General features: G+C 43.8%; 1 protein-coding gene across 1 annotated transcript in view; it reads right to left on the bottom strand.

Annotated features, from left to right (window-relative positions):
• Nucleotides 1-8,693, bottom strand: part of LOC139653868 (GDNF family receptor alpha-1-like) — a 31,839-nt gene extending 23,146 nt beyond the window's left edge. The window contains exon 1 of the mRNA XM_071530871.1: nucleotides 8,573-8,693. Coding sequence (XP_071386972.1) covers nucleotides 8,573-8,693 — 121 coding nt within the window. The remainder of the gene's footprint in view (nucleotides 1-8,572) is intronic.
• Between the last annotated feature and the right edge of the window lie 3,838 nt (nucleotides 8,694-12,531).

Genomic DNA, 12,531 nt, shown 5'->3' with positions numbered 1-12,531 from the left:
TCTGTCAGCCTGCACTAATTGCCAGTGTTCTCCTAGATCCCCCATTAATTAACATTTTGAGAGACTTTTTCCCCTGCTTTTTTGTGAAAATGGAGCAAAAACAGCATTTTTTTTCTTTAACGAGCACCAATTAAACTGGGGAGAGGCCGGCGTGACAAACGGACAGAAGGGGAGGGGAGGGAGCAGAGGCGTGCGGCACGAACGGAGCGAGCGAGCGAGCGAACCAAACCGACTGATGGAGTGCTGTTTTGCGCTGCCGAATGATGTTAATAAGATTCAACACTTTGAGGTGAGGGAGAGAGAGAAGACAAGACAATGAGAGAGAGAGAGAGAGAGAGAGAGTGGGAGGGAGATAAAGAGGTAGAGAGAGACTGGAGGAGGTTATGAGTTGATGGTCCGGGGAAGTATTAATTGGAGACAGAGAGGATAGTGTTTGTTCTACTAGAGAGGAGGAGATGCTTATGATTTACGCTGGAATAAAAAAAAAAAACAACTGACCTCCAGGAAGGCCTCTCAGGAATGCCACTGCCTGCTTACTCAAAGCCAATTCACTCAATTACCTCCTTTTTGTTCCTCACTCTGTTTCAACTCACTGTCACCTCTCCTCCTTCCCTCTGCCCTCTTTTCCTTCATTTGCTCCTCTTTCCCTTCCTCCTCAAGCCCCTTCTGCCCCCGGTCTCTCCCTCTCTCAGCATGCAGGCTCAGACTTTAATCTTACATAACAATGCTGTTATGTTGCAGTTGGATGAAAACCTTGTATCTCCCCCCAAAAAAATCACACTTATGAATGCATGTACAATATCAAATTATACACGTACACATACAAGTTTTAAATGGTTTTCTTAGGGCTTTTCGTCATGAAACTTGCCAGCTTTCAAATGAAAATGAGAAAATGAAAACCAACAAAATTGAAGATAGGATTTCGTTTTAAAATGACAGCAGAAAAAATGTTTTAGTCCTAAAAGATTATTTTATTTTTTTAAAATGCTGTTTAAAGACATCTTTGCCACACACTTTTTCCCCTATCCTGGCAGCTGAGCAGCCCACCCTGCTCTCCCCTCCACTCCTCTTCGCATTTCTCCATCGTTTCAAAACCCTTTCAATCTCTTCTCCCCCGCTGCAACTGCATCTCTCCCGCCTTTCAACCCTTCCGTCTGCCTTCCCTTCCTTCCTCCTTCTCACTCTCTTTCTCTCTTCTCTGTGGATCAGACACATGAACTTCTTAAGTTTTTCCATCTGCCTTGGATCAACTGACTGACTCTCATCTGCTAACCCTACAGTCATCCCCTGGGCAGCTGAGTGTGGTTTGTGTTTTTTGTGTGTGCATGCATGTATATGTGTGTGTGTGTGTGTTGGGGATGGGGTGGGGTATCCTTTCCTATCCTTTGCTTCATTTAAAAAGGACCTGATCAATAGCACAGTCATCTATCATGTTGGCAGGCGTAGGACTCCTGGGTTAGAGAGTGTGGGAGGCTCATCCCAAACAACAAACTGCTGTCCTTGCCAACCTCTCACGTGTGTGTGTCTTGCCATTCATCCATCCATCGATCCAGGTAGTCACACATTCATTCATCGTCAACTTGATCTTTTTTACTATGATCATTTTTCAAAGAGCGCGCAAAATTGATTTACAAACAAGTTTCCCTGGGTAAGCCTGTGATCCTTCATCAAGACGTTTCATTCTGCTGTACTCTGGAGTAATCTGTACTCAAGATCTGTGCATATGAAGAGTTTGACATATCCACCATTTGAACTAATGTGACACCTAGTCTTACTAAATGATTGATAGCACAAAATAAAAAAACAAATTATGGTACTTTCCAGAGGATAGTAGGGAACTTAAGTCCTGAGTAGGCAAAATGATAACACCTTTCCAGACTGAACTGTAGACATGATGAATGATGAATTTCAGGGAATGTTTTCTTCTTTTCTTTTTTTTTTTTTCAATATGTAGCGTTTTGGAAATGAAGCCTTCATATCAAAAGTTTGTACATAACAACAGTGATGAGGATTTTCCTATGCACATTTCTAAGATCACATTTGATGCTTTTCAATTCTGGGTTGACCTCCATCCAGTCTGTTTGTGTAGTTTTGTCCCCATGTAGACAGACAAACAACCAGTGAGCCAATCCTCTAGCCTCAACCCTGAGGGCACATGACTATTATCACAAATTGGGGGTTGTGGGGTGTGTGTGCATGCATGTTGAATTTGTGTGTGTGTATGTGGTGTGTGTGTGTATGTATGTGTGTGTGCGTATCATGCCATTCACTGAGGGGATGATAAAAGGCATATGAAGTTTTGAAGGTTTTGAAAGATTGTGTGTGAAGATGTTTATGTGCAAATGTCTGTTTGCGTATTTCGGTGTCATGTGCAATGCTGTCCAACCCCTTAACCATTTCTCTCCTCCGACAGTGATAGACAACAGTGTGGTGTTGTCCCCGCACCCCCCCAACACACACACACACACACACACACACACACACACACATATATACCCTACAGCGCCCCCTGTGTCAGCAAACGCATCTGCTGAACTCCCAGTGCACTCCTGGCAGATGGCACTGTCTCTCAAACACACACACACACACTCACACACACACACGCTGCGCGCTCTGACAGGGCCCACACAGGGTTGGGGCCGGGGCCATCTGGAGGCCTGGTAGGGGGAACGAGGCCCCCCCATGCTCATGTTTCCGATTCAGCCTCAAATTGATTATCATGTCGCCTGTTTCCTCCAGCCCCACCACCCCCACCTAATTCCAATTACCATGGGACGCCACAGGGTCGAATCTTGACCTTAGCCTCCTCTACCTCCTCCCCTCACCCCACTTTGTGTATCCCCTCAACTCTCTCCTCAACTCTTCTCCCGTCTTCTCTCGTCATGCTCACTCTTTCTTCTTCCTTGTCTTGTTTCTCCACTCTCTCCCTTTCCTCCTCTGTCTCCCCTCGACTTCCCATTCTCCCTCCTCTCTCATCTTTCTATCCATGCGGTGCTGGATGTATTCCAATCATTACCTCCCTTCCTCTCTCTCCATCATCATCATCATCCATCTCTAAAACTCACTAAAGGAGTTTAGTGACTCCCATCTTTCTTGTTCTCTTCCTCTCTCTCTGTCTCTATTCCCTCTGCCATCTGTCCTGCTCTTCAGAACAAAGTTGAGTCATTTAAATGGCCTTCAGTAGTCTTTCAATGCCTCTGTCCCAACCTCCCATAGTCTTTGGTACAACATTTCACATTGTTATAGATCTTTGTGAATGCTTAATTATCAAAATTGGCTGCTCTGGGAACCTGTAGTTGCTGCCTGTAACTTAGTTTCTTTTTTTATTTTTCGAAAACCGTGTCTAAAAGCTATACTCGTGACAAATGTACAAACATGGCAAAGGAGATGCTGGCTGTATTATTCATTCTGTGTCCAGGGTCCTACTTTTTCAGGAAGTAATTTCACTTTCTTGCCATTATCGATATTGAGAGCTGGGAAAAAGCCTGAATGTGGCAGGCGACAGCATATCCACAGGGCAGCTAATGTTGGAGGTTGACTCATTTTCAACCTCTATGGAGGAGTAATGCTGAACAGTTTAAATGCTCTAACAAATTGAAATATTACTCTTAAACTGTCAGACTCTTCCAAACTCCACACCGGCCCTATGATCTAATGAGACTGAAATGGCCCAGACTATTGACGCCATTTCTATAGTCTGTCATGCTGACTGATTCATCCCTTTGGCTCAGTCTGTCTGTCCATGTCTCCAATTATTGTGGTGAAGGGGGTAGAGTGGAGGAATGATTACATATTCAAAACCAAGAGAGGATGATCTCCTGCACACCTATGTGGGGTAAATACATCATAGGCTCTACATATCACTATGCTAATATACTTTAAATTTAGCATTCAAACACTAGGGGACTGCTTCAGACTGTGTAAGTCCGAAGTGGATTTAGATCTGCACATTTGAGCTGCTCCTATTCAGACATGGACTATTCGATGTGTGTGCACTGAGCAGTTGGTCGTGCCATTGCTTGTGCATGGGTTTATTAAAAACTTCAGCAAACTCAGGCCATGGACTTTTCTCTCTTTAATGACTTTTTGCCGATGCCTTGGCCCTTGCCTTTAAAAACCATGCACCTTTAATTCAGTTTTGGTTAGGATAATGGAACACAAAGCTTGAATTGGCAACATACCCTGGGGACATTAATTAGGTAAGAACATAATAAAATATAAATACAAAATCTGAAATGATTTGGCAGTCCTCCAGTGTATCCATTAACTCTTCCAACTCTGAATAGGAGCAGCACCAATCAGCGGATCTCAGTCCATGTGAGACCTGCAGAATTTTACGCAGTCTGGATCAGGCTCTATGACCATTGATGTCGCTGATATAGATCATTCTCCCATGCTATCATCCTTGACATGAGCATTGCACATTATTACAATAAGCAACTGTCCTTGTTATAGACATTCTTACTATAATGCCATCATGCTATTGTCCATGCAGTGTTTTTCATTGTCCTCTTTAACCACTGCCACAACACGCATTACTCCATCCAGTCAATTGAAGTTCAATGAGGGGGAACTGGGAGCACTTGACAAGCCAGTTTGTTTCCACTAGTCATACCACTATAGCAGTGGAAAGGGTCAGTAGCTGCCTGCTATGTCAGTGGGTGACTGACTATGATTCATAACCAGAATCCCTTTGTTTGCAAAGTACTATGTGCAGGAATTTGTCTCGGTGGCATGGCTGCAGGGACATATTAACAGCTAACATACTGACACACATGGCACAGGGACAACAAGAACTCAGATACAGTGCAAGGGCAGGGTGCTTGAAAACAGACTGTGCATGTGACTAAAAATATACATTCAGCGTTCAATTACTACGTGCTTTCAAGCAGCATGGTACTAAGTACAGTTGCAGCCATAAGGGAGATATAGTGAGTGTACAGTGTGCAAAGAGGTAGTTATGGACCTGTTCTTCATGGGGGAGGATTTACAGTGTGCACCATTCAAACAACAGTTACTTGGTTATAATTTGAGGGGTTTCATTCCAAAATATTATATATAAATAACCAGTTGGGGAACAAAAAAAAAAAAAAAAAAAAAAAAAACATAACTGCCTGAAATGTATCAGTCAATATTTCAAAAAGAGAGAACACAGATGTTTCTACTGCATCTTCAAAAACAAAACAATTCTGTAAGCAATTGTATTACTCATAACTGTAATAATAACAACCCAAAATGTGCTTTACTTTCATACCAGTAATACTTTTGGAACAGTACATGCCATTTTTGTCAAATGGATGATATCTCATTTTGGAATGAAACTGAGCCATTTAACTTATATAATAGGGTCAATATTAGGTCACTGAGCTCAAGTTGGTCTTTTTTTCATAGCTTTTATTCTTTAAATATGGTTCAAAATGATGGCCAACTCATATTCAACTCACATTTACCTCATATTCATGTTTTGATGTTAAATCCATAGTGCAGATGAGTCAGTTTACTGTCTCAGACCTTACTATATTGATTGTATGCATGGTTTTAGGTCTACTGATTGTCACAGACCTTGATTTAAAAATGCAGTGTTCATATTTTATTTCCCTTTACAACTTTTATAAATTGTAAACTAAATTTGTCCTGTCCTTGTCTACACACATCTTTATTATTCATGTGTAAATTACTTTCCTTGCGCCTCCTTCCCACTTTGAGAAATTACTGCACGGTCAGATTCAATAGAAAAATCTAACATAATAAACGAGGCCTGGGGTCTCTTCTCTGTGTATCTGCTCTCTCTCTCTCTCCCTCTCTTGATTATCAGTGGTGAGTTACACTGCCGTCCGCTTTAATGGGCTCCACGCCTGAAAGTGCAAGACAAGCAGAAAAGGAGAGAGTGGAGGGCTGCGAGGGGAGAAGAGAGAGAGCCCCAAGGTTTACTCATCTTTCTCTGCCTCTCCCTTTCTTCCCTCTCTTTCTCCACCTCTTTCTCTCTCTCTCTCTCTCTCTCTCTCTCGCCGCTTTTCTGATTCTCCTTCTTTCACTTACTTTCTCTCCATTTCTCTCTCACTCTCGCTTTCTGTGTGGTTAATAATCTCCCTCTTCCTCCAAACAGTGTCCCAGTGCAATAAAGCCACATGGCACTTGGTGCAGCAAATACCATAACTCACAGTTCCTAGTAATTGATCCCTGTAGTGCAACAGTCTCTCTTTCTCCCTCTCTCTCTCTTCTTCTTCTTTCTACCCTTCTATCTACACTTCTTCCTCCTCCATCACCTCTTTCTTTCCCTACCAACTTTTTTCTCTAATTCTATTGAATTCATTGCGCTTCATTGGCAAAGAGTTCAATACAAATCTGCCAAAGACAATTATTTCTGTGTCTCCCATTATCCGCTCTCCTCTTCCAGTCTCCTAACATCCCATCCCACTGCAATGTTACACTTCTCCCTCCGCCAGCGAAATCCCTTCACCTCATTTCCTGATCATATTCTAGCGGGGCTTCTACAAAAGTTCTACACCTGCATTCATAACACGCTTTTGGTACCTCATCAGTGCTTTAATTTCACACATGACATGTTTTTTTTTTCTTTTTCACCGAAAATGTCACTTTTGGTCAAACTTGCTTATCCTCAAACCTGGGCATTTGACTGCTGGAACTGATGGAGGAGTGGAGACACGGCCCGAGGCGAATCCTGTGTGTTGGCGAAAAATGTTTTCTTCCCTCTCTGCTTTATGAAGTCCCTGCATCCCATCCCATCCCAACCTTATTCCCATTCCAAACCCCTCTGGTCCCTCCTGTAATATCAACAAGCTATTAACTCGTGTCCCCTAATAGTCAAGTGGTTAACTTCAACACCTCTAGAGCCGTATGCACCACTCCTGACCTATAGGATTGAATCCCACCGGAACTTTCTCTCCTGCGATTCCCCTACTCTCGCTCCCTCTCTGCTTTCAAACTGTCTGAATAAATAAGAAAATGCTAAAAGGTAAGTGGACTGCTCCTGTTTTCAGATACTCCAGAGGCTGACAGCAGAGAGTCAAAGAGAGCGTGAGAGAGGCAGAAAGTTGGATAGAAGGACAGAGAGTGAGTGAGTCAGTGAGTTGTGCGCTGTGTTTGACCAAGAGGAAGCACATGCAACAGACAAAAACTGAGAGGGAGAGAGATGGAAACAAGAAAGCGTCTGAGAAAGAGAAAGAAGAGAGAAGAGAGTGGGAGGGAGAGAGAGGGAAAAAATCGCCCTGCCTCTCCACAGTGATGAATCTCCAGTGAGGCCTGTTTCATTACCCATCTGCCAGCGTGGAGATATGCCGGTAAGAGCAGGCCCTGTGGGGCTGCAGCAGAAATATATGGCTCTTTAATAATCTCCACAAACACATTCCAGTACAGTATTGTACGGTACACCGCCTCCACACTGCTCCCTGGCTGTCCAGAACCCCGGCCCCACACACTACCTCCACTCCTACATCAGCTCCACTTTAACTCCCAAGTCTGCGGCCACAAGTCACGCGCACCCAAGTGGCATTTCGGGCAGAAATTAGTTTCATATATTGAATTGATGCTTCTCATGAGGTCTGCCCTGTGCCAATGGATGTGCATGTAAAGATAGCCAAACAGTATGCACCATTCTCAGCCTACCACTTTACTCCAGCACCATGCACCACCATTTTACCCAGGCTGCAAAAAAACACTGATGCAACACTGGAGTTTTTTCAGCAATAGGTTTAACACTGTCCAGAATGTCTATACAAAGAGGGTCAAGTGATGGTTTGTTCCCAGTGTGAAGAGGCTTTGGAACGAACACAATGGATTTGTACCTCACCCATCTTCTTAGTGCGGCTCCTAGTAGCACAGCCACCAGTTGTTGTCTACCGTATGCTGAATAGTGTCCTGATACTGGTTTGGTCTATATCACTTGTGCTGTTGCAGTGATAAATACTTTTCCTACTGCAAGACTGATAAAGTACTATTACCACTACTGTGACCACAACTTTTAAAAAGACTACAACAGCAACTATTACAACTACAACTACAACTGTAACTGCAACGGACACTGCAGATACTGGTACGATAATTACCACTGCTCCTACTACTGCTAATATGACCAATACTAACACTATGGACTTTATTTAATGTCATTTTACTAGACAAATTCTGTCTTGCTTTTTTCAATCCATTTATTTTATATAAAGCACTTTGAGTTGCATTCTGTGTATGAATGGTGCTGTAAAAATAAAGTTATTATTATCGTTGCCAGCCTAGCCCTAGGCCTGAGACTGCATCTTAACATCTTAACCTAGCAACAAACTACATCTGCGGCTTCTAGCCCCAACCGCATCCAGCATGTAACCCCAGTCCAGACATTTACCCTCAGCAAACTACCTCAGATCCCAACCTCCAGCTTCCACCCAGCTGCTCCACCTCTTATATCCAGCCAATACCCGCAGTACCCATTTCCTTCTGTTTAATATCTCCAGCCATTCTCCCTACACCATCTCCTCCTCACTGGTCCCCAGCCCAAACCACCTATCCGCATCCCCTACCCTCCAATACATCCAGCCCTTCTGCTTTTACCGTCCCCTACCTGTGGTCCCTTTCTGAACATCAAACAGTCCACTATAGAGATGGATGTGGACATCTAACAACTGGATAGCCTGTTTACTCCGGTGTGAGTACAAGTCGCAGCAGAAGCCCCCGGAACACATGCCGCATGAATGTATTCAACAGCTCACCTCTGAGTCTGTCAAATTGATTTACAATAGTGGCAGCGATGTGCCAATGAATTTGTTACGCAGCCGGGAGCAGAGTGGAGCAGGGGGGGAGTTATTGTTGGCCCATAATTAGTCCTGCTGGTGCCCTTTCAGGTAAGTGTATGTGTGTGTGTGTATGTGTGTGATGGAGAGAGAGACTGAGGAAGAGATAGAGGAAGACGCAGAGAGCAAGAGAAAGAGACAGGTAATAGGAGAGAGACAAAGAGAGGGCACCTAACTCCCAATAACAGTTAACTGTTAACACTGAGGCCTTAGTCTCAGCCCTATACTTGAGCAGAGGAGAGAGAGAGAGAGAGAGAGAGAGAGAGAGAGGGAGAGAGAGAGACAGAGTGACAGAGACGCACAGTAAGAACGAGAGAGAGATAGAGAATTCTTTTTCATCCTGTCAGCTATGGAAATCAACATGACGTTCTCTATCAATCCAGATCATTTACTCTCAATCATCTGAGAAGGAAAACACCCCAGCCTTGTTTCCATCAGCCATCTCTCTCTCCTCCGAACACCAGAAGGAGGTGAAATCTGTGCAGCTTTTCCTTTATGACAGGAGCTGATGGCTGCTGAAAGCAATCTGGCGGCACAGGACTTTCAGATCGATACTGAGGGATGGCAGTATAGTCGGCTAACGCAGTACACCGGCGGCACAGAGAGGGAGACTGTCATGTCAAGTCTGGATGAATAGATCACTGGGATTACTAGCAGGCAGCTTTGACAACTAACCTCGCACTCTTTTTAATCTTCCTGCCTGACAGAACTATGTTAAACTGAATGAAAAATAGCTAATAATTTATGGATCTGTCTCTGGAGATGGATATTTGAGTCCGGCACAGACGATACACTCAAAGAAAAAGATTGAAGTCGTTTTGGACGGCAGGGTGGCCTAAAAGTTAGAAAGACTGTCCTTCGACTAGAGGACCTAGAATTTCCCTTTGAGGATCAATATAGTATGACAGTATTATTATGAGAGCACAATCCAGTGTATCGATCCTCTTGATTAAAGATTAAACTGTTGCAATCCAGCACCTGAACTGAGGACCACAAAAGAACAATCGATCTGTAATACAAGCATGTAATCTTCAGGAGCCGTTATCTGTTGACCATGTTGGACAAACACGAGTACTTTGACACGTCACATGTTGTTACTGTGGTTTCCCTCCATCTGCCAGCTGTCAATCATCTCCTCCAGCTGCTGTCACTCTTCGTACGCAGACAGGATTTGATTATAGCCGGGGGGTCGAAGGGCACGTCAGAGTGGCAACTCATCACAAACTGTGGAACATTGCTGTTGTCACCGGGTGCTATTTCTATTGCTATGAAATATTTTTGCAAATACAGAGTGGGTAGTCTGCCCACGCTGTGTATTTCACTCCTATTTAAACTGTGAAAAAGCAGAGAGGATTTTGCCTATATGTAGGAATCATATAGGAGAATTACTGTCATGGAAAAAAAAAAATCAAACCTGGCGCCACATGAGCCTATAAAGATGTAGCCGTAAAAAGGAAACATCACACTTTGCACTACTGCTGCACTCTAACTCAGCCTCTGAGTGGACTAATTTCCAACATGTAGGCCTACATTTTACTCTCTGAGAAGCAACAAGTATTGATCTGGCATCTCGTAAATTAGGAGTTTTGTGTTACAATATGCCTATTCAATTTTACTTTTCAACAACTGAGAATGAATAGATATGGAGACCGGTGTACATGGATGTAAGAGTCAACTGCCATGTGGACTGTTACACAGTTTTTTCCCCAGATACCAAAGACCCTCTAGGACCAAGTCGGCCTGTCACTGCACAAGAACCACAATCACCAACTCAGAGGACTCAGAGTATTTATAGGCACCAGTACAAAAAATGCTTAGGGGTGGGACGGTGGAAGCCTATAGATAAGTGAAGCACGCTTGCAACCAGAAGGTCACCAGTTTGAATCCCCAGACTAGCTGTGAAAACCTGGGCAAGGAAAGGGAACGGGAACCACTGAACTGCTCAGTGGCAAACAGCAGAAGACTGTGGTTGTACTGGGAAGCTCCCAGGTGTGAATGTGTGGAACTGTGTGAATGTGAAGCAGGGCATTGCTGAAAAAGAGTGCTCAGTCTTTCCCTAGGTAAATGAAGATTAAAAAAAACAAAAAACCCATAGATAATTCATACACAGTTCCTTGATGCCACTAAACGATTTGGATGATATGGCAGTGTTAGCTTTATCATTTTTGCCAGCAATGGCACTTTTGGTTTTGATTCCATGTTCATCATTGTCCTTGTCCAAGTTCTCTCTGTCAACAGCTACTGTAGATATGGATCATGGATAGGCAAGGGGCAGACCTTGCAACATTTTAAATGCCGCTGTGATATAGAAAAAATTGCCCAAAAAATGGTCATGTGGAAAATACGTCTTCAATGATCTGGTAGTAAAGTGGTTGTGAGCTAGAGGCTTGTATTAACTGCCTGCATGGCCACCAAGTACATCCATCAAACCTGCCTTGATGTATGGCCTAATGAGTGCATGGGCGAAATGCAAACTGTCTTGCTCTCTTTCTTTCTCTCTTGCTTGCTCACACACACACACACACACACAGACACACACACATACACACACACACAGAGGCAGTGTTACTCTAGAACTCTAGGAGTGTCATCAGTTCTTAGATGGAGTATCTCCAGGGAGAGTCAGAGATGTGACCTGTCACTCAGACAATCTGAATACCATACATCGAACAAGTGAGATGTCTTTGTCTGTGTGTATGTGTGTACGTGTCTGTCTGTCTATTTGTCTGTGTGTAAGTGCCTATTTGCGTGTGCATGCATGAGTATGTGTGTTTGTGTCTGTCTATTTGTCTGTCTTTATCTGTGTGTGCATGTTTGTGTGTTCATGCATGAGTGTGTGTGTGTGTGTGTGTACGCTGGCAAATTTGTGTTCTGAGAAGAAAACATCCCCCCCCCCCCCCCCCCCCCCCAACTGTCACCCGCCTATAATTGGCTATGGAGATGGCCGATGTCAGACCATGCTCTCTCCTCTACAAGCTTTGCCAGAGATGCAGGAAGCTTTTGATGGATGGTGCTCATTTTCTAAGCTGTGTCTTGGACACTTTAGGTGCACCCACTTTCTTTTGGGCTATATGTTTTTAATTTAACATCCAGGCGTGTCAAAGTCTGGCCCGAAGATGGATGAGAACTCCTCTACCTCTCTTGGCAGGTTGAAAGCAGGAAAACACAGGGGGGAGGAGCTGAGAGAGGAGAGAGGTGGGGGTTGAAGGAGAGAAATGGTGGGTGTTAGTGGGATAGAGAGTGTATGGAAGCAGCCTTATAAGGGAAAAAAAAAGAGAAGAGAGTGCTGCAGACACCGACCAGACTGCTGACAAAGGCAGATGAGAGGAAAGGAGGGAGAAAGAAAGAAAGAAGAAAGAGAAAGAGAGGGAGAGTGAGAGAGCAGGGGCTGAGGAAGAATTCCGACGGTGAGACAAAAGGAGAAGTGGTGTTTGGAGAAGAAAACCGAAGTGGGAGAGGCAGAGAACAATATGATGGTAAAAGGGGAAACAAAGAGAGACAGACAGAGAGAAAGCGGCACTATCTTTCTCTCCCAGTGATACTTTGTTCAGAATACACCTTTTTAACAGAGGGCAGAGCCCCTACAAAAAGTATTCTCAAATGGATTTAGTAAATTGGGCATAGATATAGATTGTTACCAGGGAATATCTGGGCATTACAGCCAATATCTTAGATTTAAGCAGGCATTTGGTGTACATTAAGTGCACAAAGTATTGGTAAGACTGGTAAC

This window comes from Centroberyx affinis, unplaced genomic scaffold (genome assembly GCF_046629955.1).
Source record: "Centroberyx affinis isolate AG114_WGS23_722 - 3 ecotype Tasmania unplaced genomic scaffold, CSIRO-AGI_Caff_v1 ptg001993l_1, whole genome shotgun sequence".
Classification (NCBI taxonomy): domain Eukaryota; kingdom Metazoa; phylum Chordata; class Actinopteri; order Beryciformes; family Berycidae; genus Centroberyx; species Centroberyx affinis.
The sequence above is the reverse complement of the archived record's forward strand: the minus strand, read 5'-3'. Positions and strand labels throughout refer to the sequence as shown.